The sequence below is a fragment of the Acartia tonsa genome, chromosome 1, assembly GCF_053477335.1.
Source record: "Acartia tonsa isolate MP-2025a chromosome 1, ASM5347733v1, whole genome shotgun sequence".
Classification (NCBI taxonomy): Eukaryota; Metazoa; Arthropoda; class Copepoda; order Calanoida; family Acartiidae; genus Acartia; species Acartia tonsa.
The window spans coordinates 47899631-47926635 of record NC_137260.1 but is presented as its reverse complement, the minus strand read 5'-3'; the positions used below and the strand labels follow the sequence as shown (position 1 = coordinate 47926635).

General features: G+C 33.4%; 2 protein-coding genes across 5 annotated transcripts; both read right to left on the bottom strand.

Moving 5' to 3' along the window:
• Position 1: 1 nt before the first annotated feature.
• On the bottom strand, positions 2-20366 carry LOC145322414 (protein FAN-like). 4 transcript variants are annotated; one of them, XR_013880663.1, is made up of 33 exons: positions 20192-20366; positions 18979-19101; positions 18500-18568; positions 17800-17934; positions 17443-17513; positions 16183-16246; positions 15946-16012; positions 15771-15826; positions 15594-15651; positions 12651-12747; positions 12023-12086; positions 11585-11674; positions 10955-11049; positions 10520-10635; positions 9936-10060; positions 9491-9604; positions 9239-9316; positions 8833-8917; positions 8384-8535; positions 7798-7940; positions 7480-7570; positions 6254-6398; positions 5526-5661; positions 5331-5401; positions 4668-4738; positions 4088-4189; positions 3480-3560; positions 3184-3287; positions 2970-3051; positions 2761-2845; positions 938-1073; positions 304-671; positions 2-135 (listed from the first exon to the last, which is right to left on the bottom strand). XR_013880663.1 is itself a non-coding variant. In XM_080164408.1 (32 exons), the coding sequence occupies exons 2-31, from the start codon at positions 19036-19038 to the stop codon at positions 967-969; spliced, it is 2814 nt and encodes a 937-aa protein (XP_080020534.1). In that variant the 5' UTR covers positions 19039-19101; positions 20192-20366; the 3' UTR covers positions 2-671; positions 938-966. The 4 variants fall into 4 exon arrangements, 2 of the variants coding, with proteins under 2 accessions (XP_080020534.1, XP_080020544.1); XR_013880677.1 differs by having other exon boundaries at positions 304-609; XM_080164408.1 differs by having other exon boundaries at positions 2-671.
• Positions 20364-27005, bottom strand: LOC145322431 (transketolase). The gene is made up of 10 exons (XM_080164423.1): positions 26874-27005; positions 26501-26641; positions 25863-26096; positions 25386-25499; positions 24681-24828; positions 24004-24494; positions 23423-23562; positions 22113-22278; positions 21698-21782; positions 20364-21346 (listed from the first exon to the last, which is right to left on the bottom strand). Exons 1-10 carry the CDS (start codon positions 26945-26947, stop codon positions 21053-21055), a joined length of 1887 nt encoding a protein of 628 aa, XP_080020549.1. The 5' UTR covers positions 26948-27005; the 3' UTR covers positions 20364-21052.

Below are 27005 nucleotides of genomic sequence, written 5' to 3'. Positions count from 1 at the left end.
ATTTGTGTTTATAATTTATTAGTAAGTAGGTATGTAATATATTATTATAGCTAGAATTTGCTTAATCACAGAATTTTTTTTATAAAATAATATTTTTGCTTATAAATCACATAGTTTTGTTTAGATAGTAACTAACTTTAATTAAATTAATATCAAAGCTTCTCTTATACAAGCCCTGGGTTAAGTAAGGTTTGTCTTTGATTAAGGTAATAACAAAAATACAAAAAAGCATGTTGGAATGGAGTGCTGCGCTACTTTTTAATGATTTAATCCTTGTTCAAATATCTAGATTTTTAAAACAACCTTAAATAAGATTTTAACTTGATTATATAATAATTAAATTCAAAAAGAAATACATAGTATCAAATAATATCAAACTAATTTTAACATAATAATAAATGAGAATTAAATGCTGTTTAGTTTAAATATCACATGGTATGTTATGACAAAATGGCACATCAAAATTTTAAATACTAAGTTTGCATTTGTAGTTTTGATGTTCAGAGATTATTGGCAATTTTTCTGTAGTGTATTTGCCCTATAGATTGTTTAAATCTTAAATATCATTTTCAAAGATAAATAAGCAAATTAGATTTGGTCAAATAAAAGCTCAATACAGTGTTAATAAAGTATAAAAATAACAAGGATGACAACAACCATAATTGGCGTAGCTCAAAAATTATGGAGGATTTAGCGCAGTGTCATAAAAAAACATTAAACTAGATAAAATAAATCACAAAAACTTTAAGATCTAGGAATTGATCTAGCACCGCAATTAATAGACATATTCTAAATAAAACTTGGTGAAAATATGTAGAATGTGAACCTATTTAATCCTTGTCTATCTTAAATAGGAGTTACGGACTGAAGGACGGACACACAGACAAAGTGAATTATTGAGTAGCTTCGCTACTAAAAATGTTAAGTAATCGCTTACGAAGCAAATTTTCTTAAATCAATTTGTTTTTACTGAAGAGTTTTCCACACAATAACTCTTCTATCCTCGCCGCCAGAAACCAGAATTGCTTTATTGTCAGCTGTAGGACTTGTAGGACCCGGTGCTCGGGTTACGCCTGAATAATGGAGTAATTAAAATGATTAAAATAACAAACACATAAAGGGTACAATGGCCTTCGCGCGAGCAAGTGATGTAATTTGTTAAGCAACTTCTTCCAGCTTTTTATAGTATGCAATGCTATTTTTTGTGACATTTTTACATAATGAACTCAACAAAACATTTGATGCTACTTAGTCTAAAATCACTCAACATTTAAAAATATTTCATCTTAAAAACGTGGTTAACTTAATTTTTTGTTTATTTACCTAGTTCTAACAAAACAAGTACCTAAATACTAAGTAATAACTAAGGTTAAACTACCCATAGGCGTCCAAGGGGGGGGGGTAATGGGCCATTTGGCACCCCCAAACGATTTTGGGGGTGCCGTAGGCACCCCCAAAATTTTTTGAACAATACCCCCCCCAAAAAAAAATTACCCCTACCTTGGGGGTGCCGTAGGCACCCCCAACGATTTTGGGGGGGGTATTTACCCCCCCCAAACCATTTTGGGGGGGGTAATTACCCCCCCAAAAATAAATGTTCTTTAAAATTTTTTTTTGGGGGGGGGTATTTACCCCCCCCCAAATTGAATGTTCTTAAAAAAAAAAAATTTTACTGAAAATTTTTTTTTGGGGGGGGGATCTATGATGTAATTGTAAAGCACTGAAGATTCCATAAAATAGATACCTAACTAAATTAAATATTTCATTAAATAATGAATAAGAATTTCTATAGGCGATTTCTTTTGGGAGGATGTCAGGGTGTCTCAAAACTAGTTATAAAACTTACCAGGACCTATAAGACGCTTCACTTTAAAGTATAATCATATTGGTTCATTGGTTAGTGAGTTAATTATTGTATTTTTATGTTCTAAAGAATGAGATACTACTATATATTTGAATATAGTATCTTAGCATCTAAGAACTCGTGTTTTCTAAAGGGTAAAAAGGGAGGAGAAAAATAGCCTAAAACCACTCAAAGGATTGACCTATAATAGTGTGGAACCATCATGGGATCTATGTGAAGCTTTCCTAAAAAGGAGAACTCAGTATTAAAAGTAATGAAATCTGAAGCTATAGTCAAATAAACCTTACTTACTACTTTATGTTATAGGATAGTACTTATTAACTTAATAGATTAGGTAGGTGCTTTTTTTACATAATTAAATTACCCCCCCCAAAAATTTTACCCCCGGGGTAAATTAGTTTGGGGGGGGTAATTACCCCCCCCAACAGATTTGGGGGGAGTATTTACCCCCCCCAACAGACTTTAGGGGGGGTAATTACCCCCCCCAATCAAATTTTACCCCCGGGGTAAAAATTTTGGGGGGGGTAAAAAAAAATTTCGGCGCGCTTCGCGCGCCATTTTACCCCCCCCAAACACGAATTACCCCCCCCCCTAAAATTTTTTACCCCCCCCAAAAAAAAAAGCTTGGACGCCCCTGAAACTACCTATCCTTTCCCAAAAGTTAATAAGTAGAATTTTGCATATTTTTAGATAAGAAAAATATCAAATTCTTGCATAGCCAAGTATCTTGTTACAAACCCAACAAAAAGTGTGTAAAGTATTAAATTTACTTTGTCTGAATGGCTTGTCTTTATTTCTCTATACCAACCTATATCAAATGTAATATCAAAATTTTTCATTATATTTTTACACAAATAAATGATTTAATTTTCATGACGTGTCTTGTTTGTGTGTACCTGGATTCATGACTAAGCTGGTGACACGGCCAGTGTGGGCCTTTGGTTCTTCCCAGATCTTAGCATTGTCAAATAGGTTCCAAATCTAAAATTATATAACAAAATTTTTAGAGTTGTTATGCAGTAATAAGTTTTATTGCAATCAAATTTAGAATTCCTATGTATTATTATGACTCCCCAACTATAGACTGATTTCCATCTTTATTTACCTGAATGGATCCTCTACCTCCCCCAACTATAGCCTGATCTCCATCCCACGCTAAGGCTGTCACTTCTTCTCCAATATCTCTCCTAGTTAAACAAATAAGTGAATGAATAATCATAAAGGAAAAGATAGTTTTTTTGGAAGTGACATTCTCACATGTTCTCATTTTTCTTTTTGTAATTCATTTTATTTTTAAGAGGACTTTCTTTATTTCTTACCTGAAAACAGAAGTGCCAGTCTCCAGATCATGAACCTGCAGAAGAAAATCAGATCCTCCAGTTAATATTCTATTTCCATTCTCATTAAACAATACACAGTTCACCTACAAGTTTAATACTGAGTGTCATAATTTGAATATTTTAATTCTTAAAAGTGAATCATAAAAGTTAAAAATAAACTAGTGATTTTTTTTATTTTGCAATAAGAACAATTCAAAGAAAACATAAGTTTGTTGTTCTAGTCATTTTAAATATTTTCTATTAGCTTAAAATACAAAAAAAAAATCAATTCAAACCTGTCTTTTGTGAGCAGGAATTTGTTGTGAGAGGCTGAATCTGCCTCCCTCCAACCTCCAGATGTAAACTTCTCCTTCCCTAACATAAAAAATAGAATAAGAAGCAGAGTGAATTCTTAAAAAAAAATTTGCCTCAATAAAATTATCCCCTCTAAATTTTTAGCGAGCCCCACTGATTTTAGTGAGGCAAACTGATTTTAGTGAGGCAAAAGTTTTTTAAAGAATTTACCTCAGGTATTATATAAAGTAATATTAAAGTTATAATATACGCTTTTTTGTCCGTAGCGATATGGTTCTCCTTTTCAGTGAAGTTTCTTATAGGTAAATCGCCAATAAAAAAATACTTGCCCAACAAAAATTTTGTATTTATTTTTTCTTTTTAAAACAAAGTTTGAAAGTGTGGGGGTTGGTCGAACCCAACCTCCATCTCAATGACCTCTTGAGGCATCAAGTGGTGTAGAATCGAGTACAATTAAATTAAATTGTTCCAGAATCTACCGACGTTCCAATTAGTAACTTAGCTATACCATATATGCTCCTGTGGAGTCTGGACGCATACAATATTTATCATGAAAACTGCTTTTATAATTCTATAGTTTATGTTTCCTGCTGCCACCGGCGACCCAGCCACATCCAATATCATTGACCGACTCATCCAGGTCTGTCTGGTCGGTATCACCACATCCGTCTGGCTCCACACTAAGCTCCGACTTATAAAAAATGAAATTTTTTTTATTTTTATTATATAAAATACAAAGGTTTTTTTTGTCTAAAGCTTAAGATTATATTATCTACCAAACTGATTAAGTTCTCCTTTACAGGTAAGCTTAACCGAGATTCTGGGATGGTTTTAGGCTATTTAGTTTTTAGATTAAAGTCTTGGTAGGTATGGTTCTAGGCTATTTTTCTGCCCATCCTTCCCCTTTGAGTACAGAGTCCGTAGATAATAGGGACGCAGCCACTAGTATGTTAATGATCCATATTACTTTTGTTCAGGTTTAGAACAGTCTCCTCTCCTTAGTTTCTTGGATCAATAAGAAAAACTACTTTATCCCTAAGCACAGAGTAACAGCTTTCAATGCTTGAACCTTTTCAGTCTTTAAATATAGTTTTTGAATAGAAAGCAATGTTTTTGTAGTTTTCTTTCTTTCATAAATTTCAACTTTATTTTAATATAAAAAAACTTACATCGTCCAAATTTGTATTGTCAGGTGATGAGATTTCATCATACAAAATATCAACACAAGTTACTGCAGATCCTAAAATAATACCCATATATGATTATACAAAATCTTAAAAATATTAAATTTTTCTTGACTTTTCCTAGAATGCTGTTACTACTTAGAGATTGCAAGAAGAATCTTATTTTACAAACGTCATTGAAATGGAAATTATTAGAGAAAAGAATAGTTGGATCTACTGCAGTTCACGGTAAAATATTGCTGGTAAGCAATATTTACAAAAATCTAAGAATTTTAAAGGCTGCTAGCTGTCAAACGGCTGAACGTACAGATCATACACGCACACCATTTTAAGCGGCATAAGAAGGCCTACAAATAATCTGGAATAGCCAAGATCCAATTATGCACAGGGAAAGCTTCACTGAAGAAAAAAGGCGTAAAATAGGTCTTATTCGCGCATTTCTCTGCACTGCGAGATAATTATGCATTATTGATTTATGGCTATTCCAGATAATTTGTAGGCCTTCTTATGCCGCTTAAAACAGTGTGCGGGCATGATCTGTACGTTCAGCCGTTTGGCAGCTAGCAGCCTTTAAAATTCATAGATTTTTGGAAATATTGCTTACCAGCAATATTTTACCGTGAACTGCAGTAGATCCGAACAGTTTACCTAGACTAAGCTCATACAATGCCCCACTTCCGTCCAGACCTTCTCCCTTGTCACACAACCAAACTCGTATCCTACAAAAACAGATCAGAATGTCATAATATAGAAACTTTTCTTTTAAAAGGTATATGAAATGATTTATAGTTATTCCTATTGCAACTTTTATTAATTTGGAAGTTATTTCAAATTTTATGCTACCTTCCATCCCAGCCGCCACTGGCAAGCCTGCCCCCCGACCAGGCTAAACAGCTGACTGCATCACTGTGCGCGGGAACAGAGGGGGCAGCCATTGCTGTGTACACGTTGTAACTCAAAATGGTGCTGTCCCAACATCCTAAAAAAATATTTTTTTTACTTTAATGCTCATTCCACACACATCTTTTTAAAAACAAGGCTTTTCTTTAATTATGGTCGGTCCGCCCGTCACGTCGATTTCAAACTTTTAAATGATGATTCCTATAGTAATAAGGTACGATTTTGACAAAAAAAACATCCACTAATTTTCTGCCAGTTGTAGAAATGGCAACGGCCATTTAGGAAGTTATCAACTCTGTAATAATTACCAGAAAGCCCGTACGTCTATTTAAAACATGCTGACTTTTTACTTTTTTGACAACTAGATTTTGTATGTTATCCTATTCATCTGATTTTTGGAATAATGATTCCTATTACCCCAAGGTATAATGTTATAATCGAAGCATCTTTGTAATCAAGTCTTTAAAAAGTAATATGTCCTTTAAACATCCTGTATTAAAAAAGTTTTGCAACAAATTTACTTAAAAATTTTTAGAATTCCGTTCTGAGACTCAACAAGTTTAGATGTTCATTTTTCCTACCATTTCAGAGCTCCGCTTTTATGGATGTTGTCATCCTTGTTATTTCTAATGCCTATTCCATTTTGTTTTAAAAAAACTAAAATGTCGAACCTAAAAGCATAGAATTTGACTTGTGAGGGCAAATAATACTGGAAATAGACATTGTCTTCATATGTACAGATCTCTCAACAGTACAGTTCCGTAGGTTGTACAGCTTCACCTGACTATCCTGGCTAGCTGATACCACCATATAATCCTAAACACATTCAAATTAAAACTAAGAAAGTTAATATTAGCTCTAGAATTATTTAGGTTTTATTTTGATCTTGTTAGCTAATTAAGGTTCGATTAAATATGTTTTAAAAATGTTATAAGTGGTATGCGAGATCAAAATCTGCACATAGACGAAAAGACATGTTGTTACTTTTATAAAAAGAATAGAAAAGGAATGAACTCCACCCCAAAATATTATTATCCTGAATACTCTCCCTTTGCATAATTCAAATCCAATATAATTCTGTATTGGAAGTATAATAGTGTGATGCGTTTGTGAACTCGAACCTTTATCCCTTTTGTTTTCCTTATCATTAATGGCAGTTTAGAAAGCGCCCAAGTTTAAATTAAAGTTCATAATTGAACGCGGCAATCAAAACAACGCTTGCGCAAACCAAAACAAAGCTAGCGTGGCCATCTTTAATCTTTCTTTCAAGATGTGCGGAATATCTGTGTGATAAAAAACCATGTATAGTCAAAATTGTGGTGTTATCCGTACTGAAAAATACCTTTGAGTGCTTCCCAGCTTGACAAGATCAATGACCTCGGTAAGAATTCTTTCTTTAAGCATTTATAATAGAGTGGAGTGATTTTTTTAAGACGGCAAATTAATCTTTTCATTTTCACTAAAATTAGACCAAGTAATTAATTTATTTTTGTACCAGAATATTTTAATAGTAGTCTATGATGATTTTATTTATGAATTTCAAACTCGCATTCAATTTTGATTAATTTTAAGCAAAAAATAACCCTAGCTTCCTTTATACATTTTGAAATATAATCTCGAAGTCACGCAACCTTTTATAAGGAATAGACGATTGTTCCAAATAAGAAAAAGATTTATTTTCTTTTACAAGATTTATTTTATAATGTATTTAACATTTTAATATTTTACTATTAATTTTGTTATTTTCTATTTCAGCATGACCGTTTTCATACAATAAATTGTATTAGTAACTATGCTGGTTTTGATTCTTGTGGGAAGTAGCAGGTTTCGTACGTTTGTACGTAAAGATCTGGTAAACGGCCAGCCAAATGCCGTTGTACCGAAACAAATTCTATACCTGATATATACAAAGTGCTGAGATGGCTTCTTTATGAGACTGATGGTCTGATTCTCTAACTAAGGATTTTATTGATATCCAATGAGAACTTCTAAACAAATAGTAATATAATAGGATGTGATCTATGTGAATGCTTTTTTGGTTAATCTTTAAATTATTTCAGAATCCACAATTAGGGTATATAAAAGTAGAAGATCCTTTTAGAAATACTAATACTAATAAATGGAGCTACAAACTAAAACACCAATTGTCATTCCTTGGTTGTATCTTATCCCTACACAATGTGTCAATTAGACAAACAACTTAAATATTTTCTACCTGGAATAATCCTGTTTTCCAGCAGAAAGTTCTGTTACCAGACTCCTGGGCAGAGATGTGTATCTTTGTGGATGTGGACGGTGTAATATCTGCTTAGGAATCTGCCCAAATTCAGATATTTGTACTTCTAAACCATACCTCTCCTAAAAACAATAAAATTGTGCTTTCCCTAAAAGTGCCCTGCATGAACAGAAACACATCCCGTAATGTTAAAATAACTTTTTTTTCTTTAGACCCAGCCTCTGCAGAGGGTCATAAACTCTGTACCCAGAATAGCCTAACCTAACCTGAACTAAAGCAATATAAAAACACAAGAAAACTTACCCCGCCCCCCCCCCAAATTTTTCAAATTATTTCAAAATAAGGGGGATGGGTTTCTGTGCTCGACTAGGCACTTAGATGGAAACCGCCAATTAAATAAAAAAAACTAATTTCAGTTAAAGGATTAAAAGTTGTAAAAAAACCTTATTACTGTAAATAAAGTATACCAAATCTTTATATGGAATAGATTTTTATACACTTCTTTCAAGGATATATGCAATGCAATGCATTACATAATGGTTGACTGTAATGAAAGATCACTTACCTCTAAATCTGGAATGCTATCAAGATCAACAGAGCCTTCATAGCACAGTGGATAGAAGACATTGTCAGATAATTCAGCATTTTCTCCCCTTTGCTTGTACCCAAATATTAGGTCAATCCAATGGTGAAGATTTTTACTCACATAATCACTCTCTAAAATAATTTTTAATTCTTAAAATATATTTTTAGATGTAGTCTTTAATAATATCTTCCTCTTGCTTTTATTTTAGGACATAGCAAGTCTGAACTTGTTTTAACTACCTATTCTTTTTACAGATTTAAGTTCTAATACATTAAGAAGCAAGAAAGCTCAGTCTTTTATAACAGTTATTAGGAAGCTTTAAAAAAAAAAATTATCTTTTTCTTTAGTATTATCGCCATTTAACAAAATTTTAGATATTTAGATAGCTTGATTTTTATTTTCAGTAAAATAGTAAGTAATTTTTTTACCTAGGGCTTGCCTTAATTTTGATACAAAATCTTCCGGATTCAAGGCCCAGGGAGGAAGCTCCACATCTCCTACTTTCTTATTATCCTAAGATTAAGAAATAATATAGATAATATATTCTTGACTTTTTTTAACTTTTGATATGAATATAAATAAGTATATTACATATTATCAAAAGACTTTGTAATAGAATTATTATTACTTGTATCTTCCACCAGATTATCATTCACCCCAGTCCCACTTATAACGAACTGACTAATTAATGATGATCATTTTAGCAAACTAAATTGGCAATTTTTCCCCTGTCATAATATCCACGTATATTCAATATACATTGACTTTGTATCTGGAACAAAGAAAGCAAAGATTTTTACTATTCTTGAAACCAGGCATTAAATTAATAAATACCTGTCTAACGCCAAAATCAATGCCCATAGAATTAGTTAGAAAGTCACCAGGCTGTTGATAAAACTGGGGGACCAGTTCCTAGATTATTATTCATTAAAAGATTATTATAACATCCAGGGATTTTATTATTAGATATTTTATAAAATCTGCATTGCGTGATTCAAATTGAGATTGTCTAAACCTATCAACTAACAATCTTAATCTATAGAAGGAGCAATTTTGTTACATTACAAAAATAAATCAATTGCATACCTTAAAATCTGACAAGTGAGTAGTGACATTTTTCCAGGTTGTAGGAATAGAATTGAACATCCTGTCAGGATGGTCAAATCTGCCATTTTGTAGGCATAACATGTACTCTGGAACCTAAAAAGATCAATAAATTTGTATTCTACAGAAAGAAGTCACAAAAAACTATATAAATTACAGGAAAATAATTGTAATATTAGAAAAAATAATTACCTACTGTATTAGGTAATATATTAAATGCTAGCAATTAAAACAGGAAAGGCAAGGGAAAAAACAGGAAACTAGCTAATTCCTATAACTTGGATGAAAACTAAAACAAATTAAATTATTCTTTTTATCATTGGTACCTACCAAATTCCATCATTTTTATCAAGTTATCCTTTTAGTTCCATACAATTTTTTTAGAACTGAAGAGGAACTTTTCTACTATGGGTGCTAAAAAGGTTACCTTTCTGACAAGATAGTACAAGACAAAGCCCGGTGTAGAATAATGGCTTCCATATAAATATTTTTCATCTGGTAAATCTTCTCTCCGTGACTTTAGAAACTCTAATCTCTCCTTGTTTATGGCACCTGAAAATAAATTTAATATTTGATTGTAAAGGGTACACAAAAGTAAAGGAACGTCTTTAAAAGAGAAGTGAAGGTTACCTACTTTGTACTTTAAATGTTTAATGAATTATTCAGTTGCTCTGTCCCTATCCTCTAGGAGAGAGTGGGGGATTGTAAGGAGAATAGACTAAAACCATCTGAAGACAATCATAAAGCTTCCCTGAGAAGCACAGCCCACTCGGACCAGCAATTTCCGATATCTTAAGCTTCAGATAATATAACCTTATGTAAAAATAAAATTACTCCATATACAGAACCAATTTAATTGTTGGAAAGGTTTGGAAACTAGTCAAGATTTAATAAAAGTACCATTAGTTTTTGAGCCAACGAATAAAAGAGCATGTTTATAAAACTTTTGTTCCTAATAGGTATACTTTAAAGTTTAATGTCATTCTTCTTTGTTCACACTACTACACTGACCTATAGGTTTAGTAAGATCTCTGTATGTCTTATCAGAATCCAGATCCAGTGTTGGAGAGGTATAATCCTGGATGACCCAGGGAAATACTGGATACTGGGTCAGGTCATTAAAGGATCTAAAAACATGAATACACAATAAGACAAATTTTTTATCTAAATATTTTAAAGAACATATCTATCTAATATATCTACCAATAAAAGATTTTATTGTTAACGGGACAACATTCATGGCAACATCCATAAGTAGCAAAGCCCAAATAATCATGTATGAACAAACTAACCAAGGTAGTTGATAAACTCACAAGAGTGTAACAATAGTCTTTTCACCATAGATTTATTTGGTCTAAAGGATGAAAATAAAATGAAGGAGAAACTTATCTCTTTTATTTTCATTTTCAGAATAAATATGGTTAATCTAAGCATAATAATGTATACCTGTCTGCTAAACTATTTAAGTATATTAAATAATCATAATTAGAAAGAATTCCATGTTGCCATTTCAATGTCATACTTTCTTCGTCTTGACTTGCCTAAACAAGCAAAAGTAACAACACGGAATTTCATGTTAATTTGCTTTAACTGTAATCACTGTATGTCAAAGATTTATTAGTTGGATAAATTAACTTATATAATTATTCATTGTCTATCCAGTATTTGCTAAATACAAGAATATTGCAAAGAAAGACTTAAATGTTCGAGTGATTTATGTGACATAATCTTCTTTCATGTGTGGCTTAGTGTATGTTAGACTCAAATAAAGTGTTTGATAACATTATAATTCATCAGTAGCTTCGCACTTCGGCGTGGTCAGGTAGGTGAGGAAAATAGCATAAACATTAAAATAAGAAATACATAAAACTTCCATGAAAGGTAAATTCAATACGGACCAGAAATTTCCGAGATATTAAGTTTCAAACAAATAAAACCTTACAACTTTATATTATAGAATTTTAAACAATAATTTAATTGGGATGAATAAATACTTCAAATTCATACAAAAAGACTTAATTTAAATTGGGGAATATTACTAAGAGATGACATAATTTTGAAAATAGTTTGTTATACCTGAAAATTTTCTTGTTGTATAATCTTGTCATAAAGTATATCTCTATCTTCTGGTTTTGTTAGTGATATATAAATATGGCTTGCTATACCCTAAAAATTATAAGATTTTGTTACCTAGTAAAAATCTTGATAGAAAGTTTATGGGGTCAGTAAAGTATAAATATGAATTTTTTTGTTTTCTAGGGATATTTCTCTTGGAAGGGTGGAGGTACCATCCCCCATAATAGTTAGGTATAAACCTTCTCTAAGCAAGAATTTCATTGAAATGTTAAACATATCGGTTCAGCAGTTAACAGAATCCTTCGCAACACATAGACTATTAGACATCCTGTTACTTTATATAAGGACTTTGTATTATAGATAAGAGCGATAACTGGTTTTAAATTGTTATCATTTTAGTTTATTTTAAAGATTTAAAAAATTTATATTGATTTTTACCTTGGAACCTTCATATTCAATTTCTAATCCTTGTGGCCTTAGTAAGTATCTGCGTCGAAATATTCTAAAAAAACCCAGAAATGTTAAGATTATGAATATTAACAAAAACCCAGGGGTGTCCAAGCTTTTTTATTTGAGGTGGGGGGGTAATCCCCACTTTACCCACCCCCCCTTGGACGTCCTTGAGTTAACCTTTATTTCCTTCAAAATGTAAAAAGCGAAGTTAATTTCTGAAAAATATGCTTTACTTATCAAAACTCTATTATGATCTTGTTTTTCTTCTTGTATCATTACATTTCATGTACAATATAAATCTTCATATTTTAGATGACCTATAAGAAGAAAAGCAAGACTAAATAAATTGTTTCATTCCTGAGCATACCCTGAAAGTCTTGTAGTAAAATGACAAATTCTTAAAGCTCCAGATTGGAATTTTTTTCAGATCACTTTAACCCTACTCATTTTCTATTACCTACTACTTATGATAACAATGCAGTAGCATGTAATTAAGCTACCTTATAAGATCTTAAAGATTTCAGACGATTTCTCTGTTTAATTATGTGAGACATTATCAGGAAATATTTATCCCTGACACTACTTCTGATAAAAAAAAAATAGATGCATATACCTTTTAATATTAGAAAGTTTAATCTTGATAACAGGTTCAGTTTCCAGGTTGTTATAAGCTTGGAAATATAATCGCTTGCAGGTCAACAATATGCGACCTGAATAAACATAATTATGCATATGTCAAAATTTACATTTTTTTCATAAAAATATTTTGATAGGTTGGTAAGGGGGGGGTAAGTTTTGCCACTTTCGCGTAATCAGTGTTGTGTGGGCTAGGTATTGATCTGAGATTATAGGTTATTTAGGATAAAAGTTTACTTTTGGGTAGTAGTTCACGGAAATTTAATCATTTTTTGAATAGGTCTCCAGGTTCAGGTGCTGCAGGCTGGAAGGTCGTTTCTGGACAGGTAAAAAAAATTTAAAAATTTAGTTTGAAGAGTTAGAGAGCAACTTATAAAACAAAATATGCTTCTTTTTGAATGGTATTAACATATCTGCAGGAAAAATTAAAATCGGCCTCCAGGTTCAGGTGCTGCAGGCCTCCAGGTACACCTTGGACAGGTAAAAATTTAAATTTTTTATTTGAAGAGTTACAGGTACACTTATTAAACCAAATATGCACCTTTTTGAATGTTATCATCATATTTGCAGAAAAATTTAAAATCGTCCTCCAGGTTCAGGTGCTACAGGCCTCCAGGTACACTCTGGACAGGTAAAAATTAAAATTTTTTATTTGAAGAGTTACAGGTACACTTATAAAACAAAATACCTATGCATCTTTTTGGATGTTATCATCATATTTGCAGAAAAATTAACAATCGGCCTCCAGGTTCAGGTGCTGCAGGCCTCCAGGTACACTCTGGACAGGTAAAAATTAAAATTTCTTATTTGAGAGTTACAGGTACACTTATAAAACAAAATATGCATCTTTTTGGATATTATCATCATATTTACAGAAAAATTTAAAATTCGCCTCCAGGTTCAGGTGCTGCAGGCCTCCAGGTACACTCTGGACAGGTAAAACTTAAAATTTCTTATTTAGGTATTTTTTGATATTAGAGGAAAGGTTTCTAAATAGAAAATTGTTAAAATATAATAATACAACAAAAATTTATCAAGTAAACCTTCTATTTGTGTTCCAGGCAGGCTCTGGTGGCCTCCAGGAGCCTGCAGGATAGCTAATAATCCTTATACATACTTTTTGAATTTAGAGAAAAGGTTATGAAATAGAAAATGGTTAAACATCATTATTGAATAAAATACATATTATTTAAAGTCCCTAGATGTGCTTTAAACAGGCTCAAGGTGGCCTCCATGAGACTGCTGGACAGGTTTAAAAAATTAATTTTATATTTTTTTTATTTAGATGAAAGGTTTGTGTTATGCTCCAGACAGGGTCAAGGTGGCCTCCAGGGGCCAGCTAGATAAATCTGAAGTATTTATTACTTTTTGTTTATGTATGGTTTTCCACACATATGCAAAATATAATTCTGTCTCAGATATAATATTACAGATACTCAGAATGGGGAATGCAATTTCTATAGGATTCAGATCATAAAGTGTAGATGCTAGTGAAATAATTTTAAAATTACTACTGAGAGAGGTTAATTTTATCCAGATGTCATCCAGAGCTACAGATTCTCCATCCAGGTTAGTAAAATATAAATAATATAAATTGGATAGTCAATCCATGTATCAAAGAAAAAGGCAAGGATGTATGACACATCCAAAAAGATGCATATTTGGTTTAATAAGTGTATCTGTAACTCTTCAAATAAGAAATTTTAATTTTTACCTGTCCAGAGTGTACCTGGAGGCCTGCAGCACCTGAACCTGGAGGCCGATTTTAAATTTTTCTTCAAATATGGTATAACATCCAAAAAGATGCATATTGGGTTTAATAAGTGTACCTGTAACTCTTCAAAAAAATAATTTTAATTTTTACCTGTCCAGAGTGTACCTGGAGGCCTGCAGCACCTGAACCTGGAAGCCGATTTAAAATTTTTCTGCAAATATGATGATAACATCCAAAAAGATGCATATTTTGTTTTATAAATGTAACTGTAACTCTTCTAATAAAAATTTTTAATTTTTACCTGTCCAGAGTGTACCTGGAGGCCTGCAGCACCTGAACCTGGAAGCCGATTTTAAATTTTTCTGCAAATATGATGATAACATCCAAAAAGATGCATATTTTGTTTTATAAGTGTACCTGTAACTCTTCAAATAAAAAATTTTAATTTTTACCTGTCCAAAGTGTACCTGGAGGCCTGCAGCACCTGAACCTGGAGGCCGATTGTTAATTTTTCTGCAAATATGATGATAACATCCAAAAAGATGCATATTTGGTTTAATAAGTGTACCTCTAACTCTTCAAATAAGAAATTTTATTTTTTACCTGTCCAGAGTGAACCTGGAGGCCTGCAGCACCTGAACCTGGAGGCCGATTGTCATTTTTTTCTTCAAATATGGTAATAACATCCAAAAACACGCATATTTGGTTTATAAGTGTACCTCCAACTATTCAAATAAAAATTTTAATTTTTACCTTCCAGAGTGAACCTGGAGGCCTTCAGCACCTGAACCTGGAGGCCGATTTTAATTTTTTCTGCAGATATGATAATAACATTCAAAAAGAAGCATATTTTGTTTTATAAGTTGCTCTCTAACTCTTCAAACTAAATTTTTAAATTTTTTTTACCTGTCCAGAAACGACCTTCCAGCCTGCAGCACCTGAACCTGGAGACCTATTCAAAAAATGATTAAATTTCCGTGAACTACTACCCAAAAGTAAACTTTTATCCTAAATAACCTATAATCTCAGATCGATACCTAGCCCACACAACACTGATTACACGAAAGTGGCAAAACTTACCCCCCCCCCCCTTAGTTCCTTATTCCTCAAAATTTGTTTATTTTTCATGAATATGAGGAAAAAAAGTGAAAAAATTGTCACCAAAAATAGTTTATTTTGCTAAGATATTCAAGACTAGAAATGTACCTGGATTTAAGACTAATGGTGATATTTTGTTTCCAACCGTTTGCATTATGATCTTCTCCTACAAAATTTAAATAAAATTATTAGTTTAAAATATTTACCTTACAAATTGAGTATTATATAAACTTAATTTGACAATTTATTTTGTCATATCCATTATTAATAAAACTGTAGTTGTACCTGTAGGTTGTCAATCCAGGAGGTATCAAAACTGGATCTGGATTGTCGAGAATATACTGAAATGCATTTGTAAAGTTTGACTAGGTATCCATTATTTAGTTTATTCATTCATTTTTTTTATCATTCTTAAGACAAACTGTATTATAAATTTCTGACTTGAATAAAGTTTTTATACCTATGACTGCCAACATTCCATTTTGTTCAACTGGAGGTAAACTACTTGCTCGGTGCAGTTGTTGTATCTATAACATTCGAAGACAAAGTTTATTTTTGGAAAAGGTTGGTTGATGTCTAATGTTCCTTTAGAACTTCAAAAACATACTCGGCGCCATTTAAGAATATATTTTTCAATATGTTTTCAGTTTCTGCACCAAAAAAATGCCTGCTAAAAATAATTTGTACAATTAGTTACCTGAGAAAGGCAATCAGCAACTTTTCTGTAGGTAAATGAGAACACAAAAGTTTCTTTCTGTCGTCTAAAATTAGGCAGGTAAATAAAACTAAGGAACACTAGGTACAGATAAAATGGAAATAATCTACCCAGCGTTTCGAAGCCGTTTGATTTTGGTGAGGCTCCGGCTCCGCGGAGCCTATCTGGAAATACGGCTCTGGATCCGGATCCAGCTCCGGCTCCAGAGATGGCATAAAAAAACCACGTGGTTTAAATCAAGTGGTGTAAACCAAAAAAACCAAGCTTAAAAAAAACAAAAAAAACAAGCTTATACAAACCAAAAAAAGCAAGATGGGATGGTTAAAATAATACAGTAAATAACTGTCAGTAAGGGTTGTCAAATCAGGCGGGCGCTTTTGGGCGGGCGGTTTTGGGCTGCCCTTTTTCGGGTCCTTTTGGGCAAATTTTGGAACCCCCCGTTTCGGGGGTGAGAAAAGGGAGAGGGGGTGAAAAAAGAGGGGGGGGAGAGCAGGCCTATAATTTGGATATTATTTAAAAAAAAAAAAAAAAAACCTGGTTTTTATAAAAAAAAACTAAAAAAAACCTGGTTTAAACCAAAAAAAACAAACTGGTTTGTTCTTTTTTTTAAAAACCTGGTTTTTTTCCATCTCTGTCCGGCTCCGACCTAAAATCAAGAAAAACTCGACATATTTTTTCCCCCATAAAAAATATTTTTTATTTTTGACTTTAGAAGGTTTTAAAAGTTCAATTTTTGATAAAAATGGACTTCAAAAACTTAAAAAGGGCATTTGCACATGACAAAACAGAGTTACCAAATTATAATTTGTAAAAAAATCTCTTTATTTATCTAGTCCGGATCCAGAGCCGTTTTTAACAAAAATTACGGCTCCGGCAAAATATGGCGGCTCCACGGCTCCCGGCTCCGAAACACTGAATCTACCTATATAAAGAAAGCTACATTCTAGGGTATACACAATACAATCAAATTTTAGAGGGTTAATAAAATTTTAATATTTCTTATGATTATATTCAAGCAGAGGAGTGCAGATGTCCACCCACCTAAAACCATAATCTATTGTGTATATTACCCCCAACCAAAAGACTTGTTTTTGCAGTAATTGACATAAAAACACTCTGGCTCTCATTTTCCTCGATTTTAGTGTAAGGGGGTTGTCAAAAATCATAAGGGTATTGTCAAAATTTTTGGCACCCCCCAGGCAAAATCCTGTGCAGTGTGCACGTCACTATATTCAACAATACCTGAACTTATAAGGAGCTATGATGCTCTGAGATAACATCTCCACGGTTTGTTTGCAGCTAATAAACATTATCTGAAAGAAAATTATGTTGATTTGGTTGTATAAACCTTTCCTCCAATAAATTAAATTTACAGAAGGGATTTATTTATTTTTCCAATTTTGGGTTGTAAATCAGTTGCTCCACATCCATTAAGATCACTGGGTTTTTTTTTCATACCAAGAGACATAAAATAAGTCATCATATAAATATAAAAATACCCATTATGAGCAGCATTAAGTAACAATCAAAATTGGTATTTAGGTATTTAAACTATTTTTAAAAGAATATTTACTGAAAATAATTTCAAATAGGTATAACCTCCTGTTTGTAAGCCAAGGCACTCTGGAAAGATTTGGGTGTCCATTCTTCTATGGTATCACAGTCGGCGAGGGGAAATTTTAACATAGGAAGAGCATGGCTAAATGGCACAAATACGGCACATTTGGAACATACCTTAACAAAAGTTGATTATATTAGTGATTAAACTAAGGGGGGGGGGGGGAAACTTTTACCACTTTCTCGTAATTAATGTACTGTGGGCTAGGTATTGATGTGAGACTATAGGTTATTTGACCTAGAGTCTGGCCTTGGTGATCATCAAGTTGGCTGTGCAGCCCAGGAAGATCACCACCTCACCCGAGGTTATAGGTTATTTAGGATAAGTTTACTTTTGGGTAGTAGTTAACGTATATTCAATCATTTTTTGAATAGGTCTCCAGGTTCAGGTGCTGCAGGCTGGAAGGTGGTTTCTGGACAGTCTCGCATCAATACCTAGCCCACAGTACACTGATAACGCGAAAGTGGCAAAGTTACCCCCCCCCCCCTAGCGTTACCTATACTTTTTTGGTTCAATATTGTGTTTGTTAGACATCATTATTTAATAGGTAGGTACCTAAAAAGTACAAACATAGGGTTTTTTAAAATGTCCATAATATTTGCAAATACGCTACTGATCATTATCTGTACTTTGAAAAAAATAAGCAGGTAGACACAAGCATATAAAAAAATATAATTGTACCTTAAGTCTACCAGGCACCTCATTTTGTATTTGTGGTTGCTTGTCTTCCGGTCTTATGTGGTATACAACCTGATTAATATCAAAATCATCTAGCTAAATAAGGAAGGTTGGGGGCTAGTGGACTTTAAATTATCATACGATATGCTAATCACAGTTTTAAAATCTCACTATCTCATTCGTTAACATAAAACTTTGGGTATTCTCATAAAAGCTTGGTTGGTTGAGTGTTTCAAAGTAAAAATTTTAAACCAACTAATCTTGTTTATTATAATAGGAATGAAAAGTTCTATTCTCGTGTGAAATATGCAAACGAAAAGGGTAAAATAAAAATGATTTGACTAAACACAGGATGAAAAAAAGCTGAACTTTTCTCGAGTATTTTGTTAGGAAAGTAGGATTTTTTAAAGATTATTTCAAATAAAAAAAAGTATAGTACAGATTACAAACCTTAGGTACCTAACAAATAATAAAATAAAAACCTTAAAATCTTCGAAATATACTTCTCCAGGTTCAAGAAGCAGCAAGGAAAACCTGTCCATTTCCCCGTAGTGACACAAGAACTGGCAACATTCATACAAGATTTATTCAGCAGGTCTGTTACACTGATTTATTATTTAAGATTGCCAATATAACCAAATTAAAAGGTTGAAAATCTACAAGCAAATAAACTATGCATAAGCAGGGATGTAAAGGGATATGACAATGGCAGGTAAATTTATGTACATCCCCAATGATGCTACAATAAATAACCCCTTCTGTAGATTGTAATTGATGGTTGAAACGTATGGACACTCAACTTAATAAACCCACCAATAAGAATTCAATAAAAGTCCCACAAGTGGTTAAACCAACGAATAAGAAAACGTCATTCTAAAACTTTGGAGACTAGTGTAATAAAGGGCCCAATGTCCCCTCCCTCCCTGATGCATAAGGTTCATATAAGATACCAGGAATCTAACTTAATTCTGAATTATTATTTTTTAAGGACCACTATTTTACCCTAATTCCGAAATAGGTATAAACACGAGTTTAAACTTAGATCTTATACCAGATTTTCATGTTCTCTAGGTAATACAGTAAAACTTGCAGCGGGCTAAAATAACGCTTTCCCTTTTCCACCATATCTCCTCCAACTGAAAAATAAACGAGTTCCATGGCAGCATGTTTTAAGTTGTATGTGTTCTTGTATGTCCAGAAAAATCTCGTAAACTGCTAGACTAATCTTCCAAAATTTTCAGGGAAGTTTAGTAATGTCCTAGGAACATTATTACCTAGTGTCTATTAGGCGGAAGGGTGCAATAACTCATAAATAGAAGTCCAAGAAGCTAGAAGTGTAGAGTCACTTGTGGATATAGAATATACGTGGAAGGATATTAAGTCAGGGGAAAATTGTCAATTTAGGTTGCTAGCATGATCAATTTGGTCATCCGGTAAGAGGGAGGGGATGGGGTAAAGAGGGTGGATAGGGTGTATCGTAGGGAGTATCGTTTCACTTTATTAGAAAACATAAAAATATGGTGTAACATCAAAGAAATGATATATCCATTATGACGCTTGACATGAGTAAGAAGCTACCATTTTAATTTACTTTATTGCACTTAACTGTTGTTTTATACAATCATATTATCAATTTGAAATGTTATAGTTTTAAGATAAAATAATTTTAATTATTTGGTCAATTGTCAATCTTACGTCTAACAACTGCAGCACAGTGTAATATGTGGTAAATATAAGCGCATACTGAACTCTATTTCATACTAATTGTTATCTTTCTAAAATATCTTGCACAATATCAAGTGTCATCAATAATATTATATCAAACATTACTCATGTATAATCATAATTCTATATCATTTTATGCACATCTGAAAAAGTAAACAAAAAATATGATCAATAAATATATAAAGTGTAGATAAATGCAAAATTTATTTCTCTTACTATAAAAATTAAAATCGTTAGTTGGAATGGAATAATTTTAAATCACAAATTAAAATCACAATTTTTGAAAAATATAACAAAGAAAACTATTATGATTTAGAAATGCAAGTAAATACGCGTAACTAGCTGCTATTCTTAAATATAAAATATAAAAATAAAAACTTAACCGTTTAAATTAACATTTAAATAATTCAACAATTGATAAGAATGCGGAAACAATAAAGTGGTTGGAAAAAAGAAGGGGTAGGGATTTTAATGGGAAACCAGAGGGGTTATGGGTTCATTTAAGCGTGGATATTAACATTTTAATCTTTACCATGAAAACCAAATAATTACAGATGAGAGGAGAGTCGTTGGAAAGGGGTAATTGATATATTTCAAACATTCATTAAATAATTACTGTTAATGTTTACATTTTACACGTTGTTTTTATCAAAAATAAAAAATAACATTTTAATTGAAATTGTAAACATTAAGCCTTGATTGTCAAAACTAATTAAATAATTTTGGACAGTTTGAAAGTGCCTGCTACTACAAATTGTATTGAAAAATTCAGTTTTTATTGTGCTTAAATTAAAAATATTTAAAGCAGGGTTTCTTTTTAAAAAAAGATCTTTACATCTTAGCAATATCATTGCAGGCTCTCACAATATGTGAGGCAGAGATGCCGAACATCTCCAGGAGAGCGTTGGGCGGTCCTGACCTTGGCAGACCGTTGACCGCCAACTTTTTGACAATCACGTTACGGCAGGTGGCCACGGCGGAGAGCACAGCATCGCCGATACCTCCCTCGGGATAGTGGTCCTCAACGGTGACCACGCGGCCGCCGCAGGCAGCAGCATTCTCCTGGATGGCTTGGATGTCCAGGGGCTTGATGGTGAAGGGGTCTAGAACTCTCACGTTAACGCCCTGCATGGTTAAAACATTACAAAATATTTTGCTTCAAGTAAATTAAATAGATAATTATATTTTTGCATATAAAACAAGAATGTCCACATTGAAATATCATTCATAAGTCTGAACAAAAAAAATCGAGGATAATAAGTCGTAAAATTGCTTAATATGCACTTACATTCTACAGATTTATTTTTGTATTTCAGATTATGACAGAACTCCTTGTAAGGGTTCTACTTCTAACATGTCTAATATAACTAAGTTCTCAAGTAAATAACAAACCTCAATAACTAACAGCTTCGAGTTTAAGAATAAAAAAATATATCTAAATATAAATACAAATAGCAAAAATGATTGTTATTTTACCTGTTCCTTAAGCTGATCAGCAGCCTTGAGAGCCTCAACAAGCGTGATACCAGCAGCAACAACCAACACTTTGTCATCATCAGAACTATGCACAATTAGATAGTCAATTATTAGGATTACTTACTTAGAAAAATATCCTACAAATACCTAAATATAAGTTTTACATTCAAATTTGAGGACTTTTAAGAATTTCAGTTAATCTACATGCAACCATTTCTAATCACTTACCCGAGCTAAAAAATAGTATATAGTCGACAACTAAACATTAACAATCTATGTACTTGTGTGATTTAAATAGATTAGAACCCCTGTCCCTTTATAATAATTCAGTTAAAGAACTCAAATAGCCTACCAGTGCAGTAAATATCTAAGCATTATTGATCACAAATACACACACACACATCAAGTGACATACCTGCGGACAAGCTTGGCCTTGCCGATGGCGAACTCCTCGTTGTTCTCATAGACAACGGGAACGGCGGGTCTGCCAACACGAATGAAGCAGATTCCACGAGTGTTGGCGGCCAGCTCAGTAGCACGCTCAGTGGCCACTGCGTCGGATGGATAGAAGACGGTACATCCTACAAATTGTTATCAATTAGATATTTTTATTGGTTGCGACTGATTTTGTTCAAACTTTTTCACTTTATTTTTGAGGCGGAATGGGAGGGTACTATTCTTTAAAGTGCAGCGTTAAAAAAAAATTTACATTCACCCTAAACCTTCTTGACACCCCTTCAACCCCCCTATCAACACTTATAAAATGTCTACAGCACATTTCTCTCTAAATCAAATGAATTTGGACTTATTAATAATAAAATGATTAGTAAGTATATATCAAATCTATAAATTCATTTTCAGAGATCTAAAGGGATAAGACAATGGCCGATAAAATGATGTACATCCTCAATGATAATACACAAAATTACCCCTTTTGTAGATAAATATTAGTGTTTGATACGTTTGGACACTAAACTTAATGAACCAAACAATCATAATTCAAAAAACGTTACCCAAAGTTGTTAAGCTAACGAATATGAAATCGCTATCATAAAACTTTATGGACTAATGTAATAAACAGTCCAATGTCCCCTCTCTCCCTGATATATTTTACTCCATCTTGATGTGATGATAATTAACAGTAATTGCCTCGTGGAAAACCAAAATTGATTTACACACGCTAATCATTACGCGTGTTAACATAATATTTTATATTTGTAACATGGTCTGGTGCCGAGTTTAAATTCACAAAATTGTAATTCGAAATATTTTAATTTAAATAGAAATATATGTTTAAGTATAATAAAATGAAATATAATAAATACCTACCCTTTATATTATTTCAAAATAGTAATTTTGAAATAATCAACCATTTAAAAATGAATAAAAATATATTTATTAAGGTAATTTATTTATATATTTTTGGATGTTCAGTTAGGGCCCTTAAGCAAAAACTAAAATAACTAACTTTTTCAAAATGAAAATTTAGAATATAGAGATAAAAGGAAGTAGCGGATTTCGTCGTATTTTCAAGATGGCCTTTCTCCTATTTCTAGCCCTTGGGGGAGGCTCTAGACCTGCGGGAAAATCATATACATTTACCTAACCTAAAATAACATTTCAAAGCTATTGTGAAAATACGACGAAACTCGCTACTTCGTTTTCTTTCAATGACTTCCCATCGTTTTACACTATAGAGTATTTGCGCTACTAAAAAATCTGTACCTGGAAGAGACTGGAACATGGCCAGATCCTCTAGGGCCATCTGGGAAGGTCCATCCTCACCAATGGAGACACCAGCGTGGGAACCAACAACATTGATGTTAGTCTGAGAGATAACACCCATCCTCAGATTGTCAAAAGCCCTGCATAGAAAAATAATTAAGCATAAAAATTAGCAATTTTAGATTGTAAAAGCTGTCCATTAAAAAAAGGATCGTTAGCATAAATCAGTGGAATTACGCAGCTTATACCAATGATGAAATTAATTCGAAAAAATTCACGGAATCTATACGTGGTTTTCAGCTGACGTTGGGGGGCAAAACATAGTAAAATTAACGACCTCTCCAATTGCCCCCCAAAATATTATTCATGCTTTATTTCACTTGTTGGTTAGGTATACCTTATACCTGGGAATTCCGAGAGTATAATTTTCAAGTATTGACTTAAAAACTAATAAGGAAAATTTTAATTCTCTACGATATTTGCACCTTTGATCATTATGACATTATTATAATTCATTGAATTGGAAAAAAATCCCTAGGTAACTTTTTAAAAAGATATACTTTTTGGAACACAAACTATACCTGGTGAGAAAAGCAGAGAAGGTGGAGGCAAATGCGACAGTTCTGTCCCTGCAGGACACTCCAATACCAACACCAATCATGTTCTGCTCACAAATGAAGCACTCAATAAATCTACCAGCATCAACTTTGAACATTGTCTGAGAGAAGGTGGAGTTCTTCATGTCACCGTCAAGGGCAACCACAGCCTTGCTTGAGGTGGCAATCTTTTCCAAAGCATTGCCGTAGGCCTGTCTAGTGGCAAGACTGTCGCCCTTGTTATAGGCAGGTGGGCTGGAGAGGGTAATTCCGCCGATTTCAACAGCTGGTGTGTCTTGAGCAGGAGACTGGATGGGTAGGTTGGGAGCATCAGGGTTGCTGATCAGTCCTTGCAAGTGTTGGATGATGGCGTCGGTTTTGTCACCGAGGGCCTTGCCGTGCCAGTTCAACAGGTTCTCAATGTCGGGGAAGTTCTTTCCCTTGAAGGTTCTGGCTATGATACATGTGGGCATGCCCTGCAAACAACAAGTATTAAAGGAAAAGTACAGTGAAAAATAGTTTAAGAAAATATGAATACATAAACAAATTATGCCTAATTACAGAAATTGTTTTAATGTCATCTTTGCTAGGTAGGTAGTATCTTTAGTTTTAACATTGTATTGACAATCAAAACAAGGTGAAGATAGAAAAAAACTTTGTACCTTAGTATTCTCAGCCTCATAGAAAGCCTTGCAGAGTTCCTCAACGTCATGACCATCAACAACAATGGCGTTGAAGCCAAAGGACTGGAGCCTCTTCTTGTAGGTGTCCATGTCGTGCTGCAGAGGGGCAGGCTCAGACTGACCAAGTCTGAAAAGAAGAGAATATTAGGAACCACCAATAAATTTTTTTTGTAATATCCCTCAAGGTACTTCTTATTTTTCATTTATCTATAATGTTTGCTTGTTTGTTTGTTTGTTTGTTTGTCTGTCTGTCTGTCTGTCTGTTTGTAGCGAAGAATCTCGCTAACCGCTGAACCGATCGGGTTCTCCTTTACAGGGTAGTTTCTCATAGGTCCCGGGAAGGTTATAACTATTTTCTTGGGAGGTGGGACACCCCCAACCCCCCAAAAAAAAGAAAAATACCCCCCCCCCCAGAAATTTTTCTTTTTCTTTTTAATCTAAAATACGAAAAATTGGTTTGATGAAACCTCTTGGGGCAAAGCCCCTAGAGGCTAGGGGCGAAGCCGCTAGTAGAAAAAATAGTAATAACAATCTTAATTCAGCGTAATTTTTTTTGTTAGAGGGAAGTGGGCAATAAATTTCAGATCTTAGCCAGGGCAAATTAAAATTTTCAAATAGTTCAGCTTTTTTGCTTTAATAATTGTTAGGTATAAAACATCTCTTGCAAAATCATATACAAATTACCTATTAACATCTACAATAGCGCAAAGGTTATCCAGTTTGTAGAATCCAGCAAAGTTGAGAGCCTCCCAGATGTTACCCTCCATGGACTCACCATCTCCCATCAGGCAGTAGGTCCTGTTAACAGGGATTAATGGATAAGTAAATTTGCAATTTATGATTTGTTAAATTTTTCTCACGGAAATATTAAAAAATAAGCACTTTCCCATCCAATTACCTTAATGACTAAAATGCTAAGGTCCCTTTATTTTTTTAATTAATCTAAATAAGAGGGTAGATAGTTTTTAGTTTGCTTGTTCCTAACTAGTTAATTTAGGTTAAGTTATATTCGGTGTTGGTTAACCCCAAAGGGTTAGAATATCGCAGAATGCAATGTTAGAGAGACATAGGAAAAAAAGTTTGCCTTTTTTCAATTTATCAAAATATGGAGGGGTGGGGTGGAATAACTTAAATTACTTATTTTGTATCCATTAATCCTGCCTGTAGCTGGCCTTGTCAAAGAACTTGCCGCAGTAAGCCATACCACAGGCCACGCTCAAGCCCTGTCCCAGGGATCCAGTGGCTACGTCAATAAAGTTGAGCCTGGGGGTGGGGTGACCCTCGAGGTCAGAGTCAATCTTTCTGAGGTTCATGAGGTCAGCTGCAGGGAAGAGTCCAGCCTCGGCCCAGGCAGCGTACAGGATTGGAGCAGCGTGCCCCTTGGACAGAATAAACCTGAGCAAAATGATTTTATAAATAATTTTCGGCTCAATTGTAGTTAAGTTTCCACGAGGATTAAAAGGACAATTCTAACGTTTATTTGATATCCATATGGAAAAGAGACATAGAGAAGATTTGCTTTCCAAAATACCTATAGGAATCTATTGTGGATAATCAACTACCATAGAGGGAAAGTGTGGATATTTAACTACTCTTTAGAAATAGTGGATAATCATTTACCATTGGGGAGTTCGTGGATATTCAAGTACCATTGGGCCTAATCTTCATTAAATGTTGGAAGAAAAAAGTGTAAAGTGTAAAATAGCAAAAGCTAAGATTTAATATTGAAAAAAATAACACTTTTGTTTTCCCGTAGTTGATGGATAAATAAGTTATTTTAAATCAAAAGGGTTCATTACCTATCATTGAAAGCAGCCTTGGGTTCAGAGACCTTGTACTTCATGACCTTGAAGAACAGGACTGACATGATCTCGGCCATGGAGGAGCAGGATGTGGGGTGCCCAGACTTGCTGGCAGTGGTCATCTTTACGGAGTGGATCCTGGAAATAATAGCATTAGGACCTTAAAGTGACAATTGATCTACTTATACGTAAAATTACATGTCTTACTGAACTATTTTCAGTAGTAAGGAAACACAGGATCTATAAGACAATTGAAAATAAATTGAAAACATTACTAATGATGATAAAGAGAATTACCCCTTATAAATTTAAATTATTGGTTGAAAAGTTTGGTCACTGCTTACTAGTTTCGAACTGAATAAAGACTAACCTAAGCTTGTTGGCCATGTCCCTGAGCTTGGTGACCTCGTCCATGGTGGGCTTGTGCAGGCTCTCTCCGGACATCTTTAGTCTGAAATTTCAACATATGTAAAAACTTTTTTAAAAATCAAAGATCATATGT

What these genes read in the sequence shown, in the direction of transcription:
- LOC145322431 (XM_080164423.1), bottom strand. Translation starts at nt 26,947, where the DNA reads ATGTCCGGAGAGAGCCTGCACAAGCCCACCATGGACGAGGTCACCAAG. An exon ending in AAGGCTGCTTTCAATGATAG is followed by an intron (nt 26,097 to 26,500) that starts GTAATGAACCCT and finishes CATTTTGCTCAG; the next exon opens with GTTTATTCTGTCCAAGGGGC. An exon ending in TTTGACAAGGCCAGCTACAG is followed by an intron (nt 25,500 to 25,862) that starts GCAGGATTAATG and finishes CCCTGTTAACAG; the next exon opens with GACCTACTGCCTGATGGGAG.
- LOC145322414 (XM_080164408.1), bottom strand. Translation starts at nt 19,038, where the DNA reads ATGGACAGGTTTTCCTTGCTGCTTCTTGAACCTGGAGAAGTATATTTC. An exon ending in CCTTGGCTTACAAACAGGAG is followed by an intron (nt 17,514 to 17,799) that starts GTTATACCTATT and finishes ATTTTCTTTCAG; the next exon opens with ATAATGTTTATTAGCTGCAA. An exon ending in CAGCACTTTGTATATATCAG is followed by an intron (nt 6,399 to 7,479) that starts GTATAGAATTTG and finishes GAATGTGTTTAG; the next exon opens with GATTATATGGTGGTATCAGC.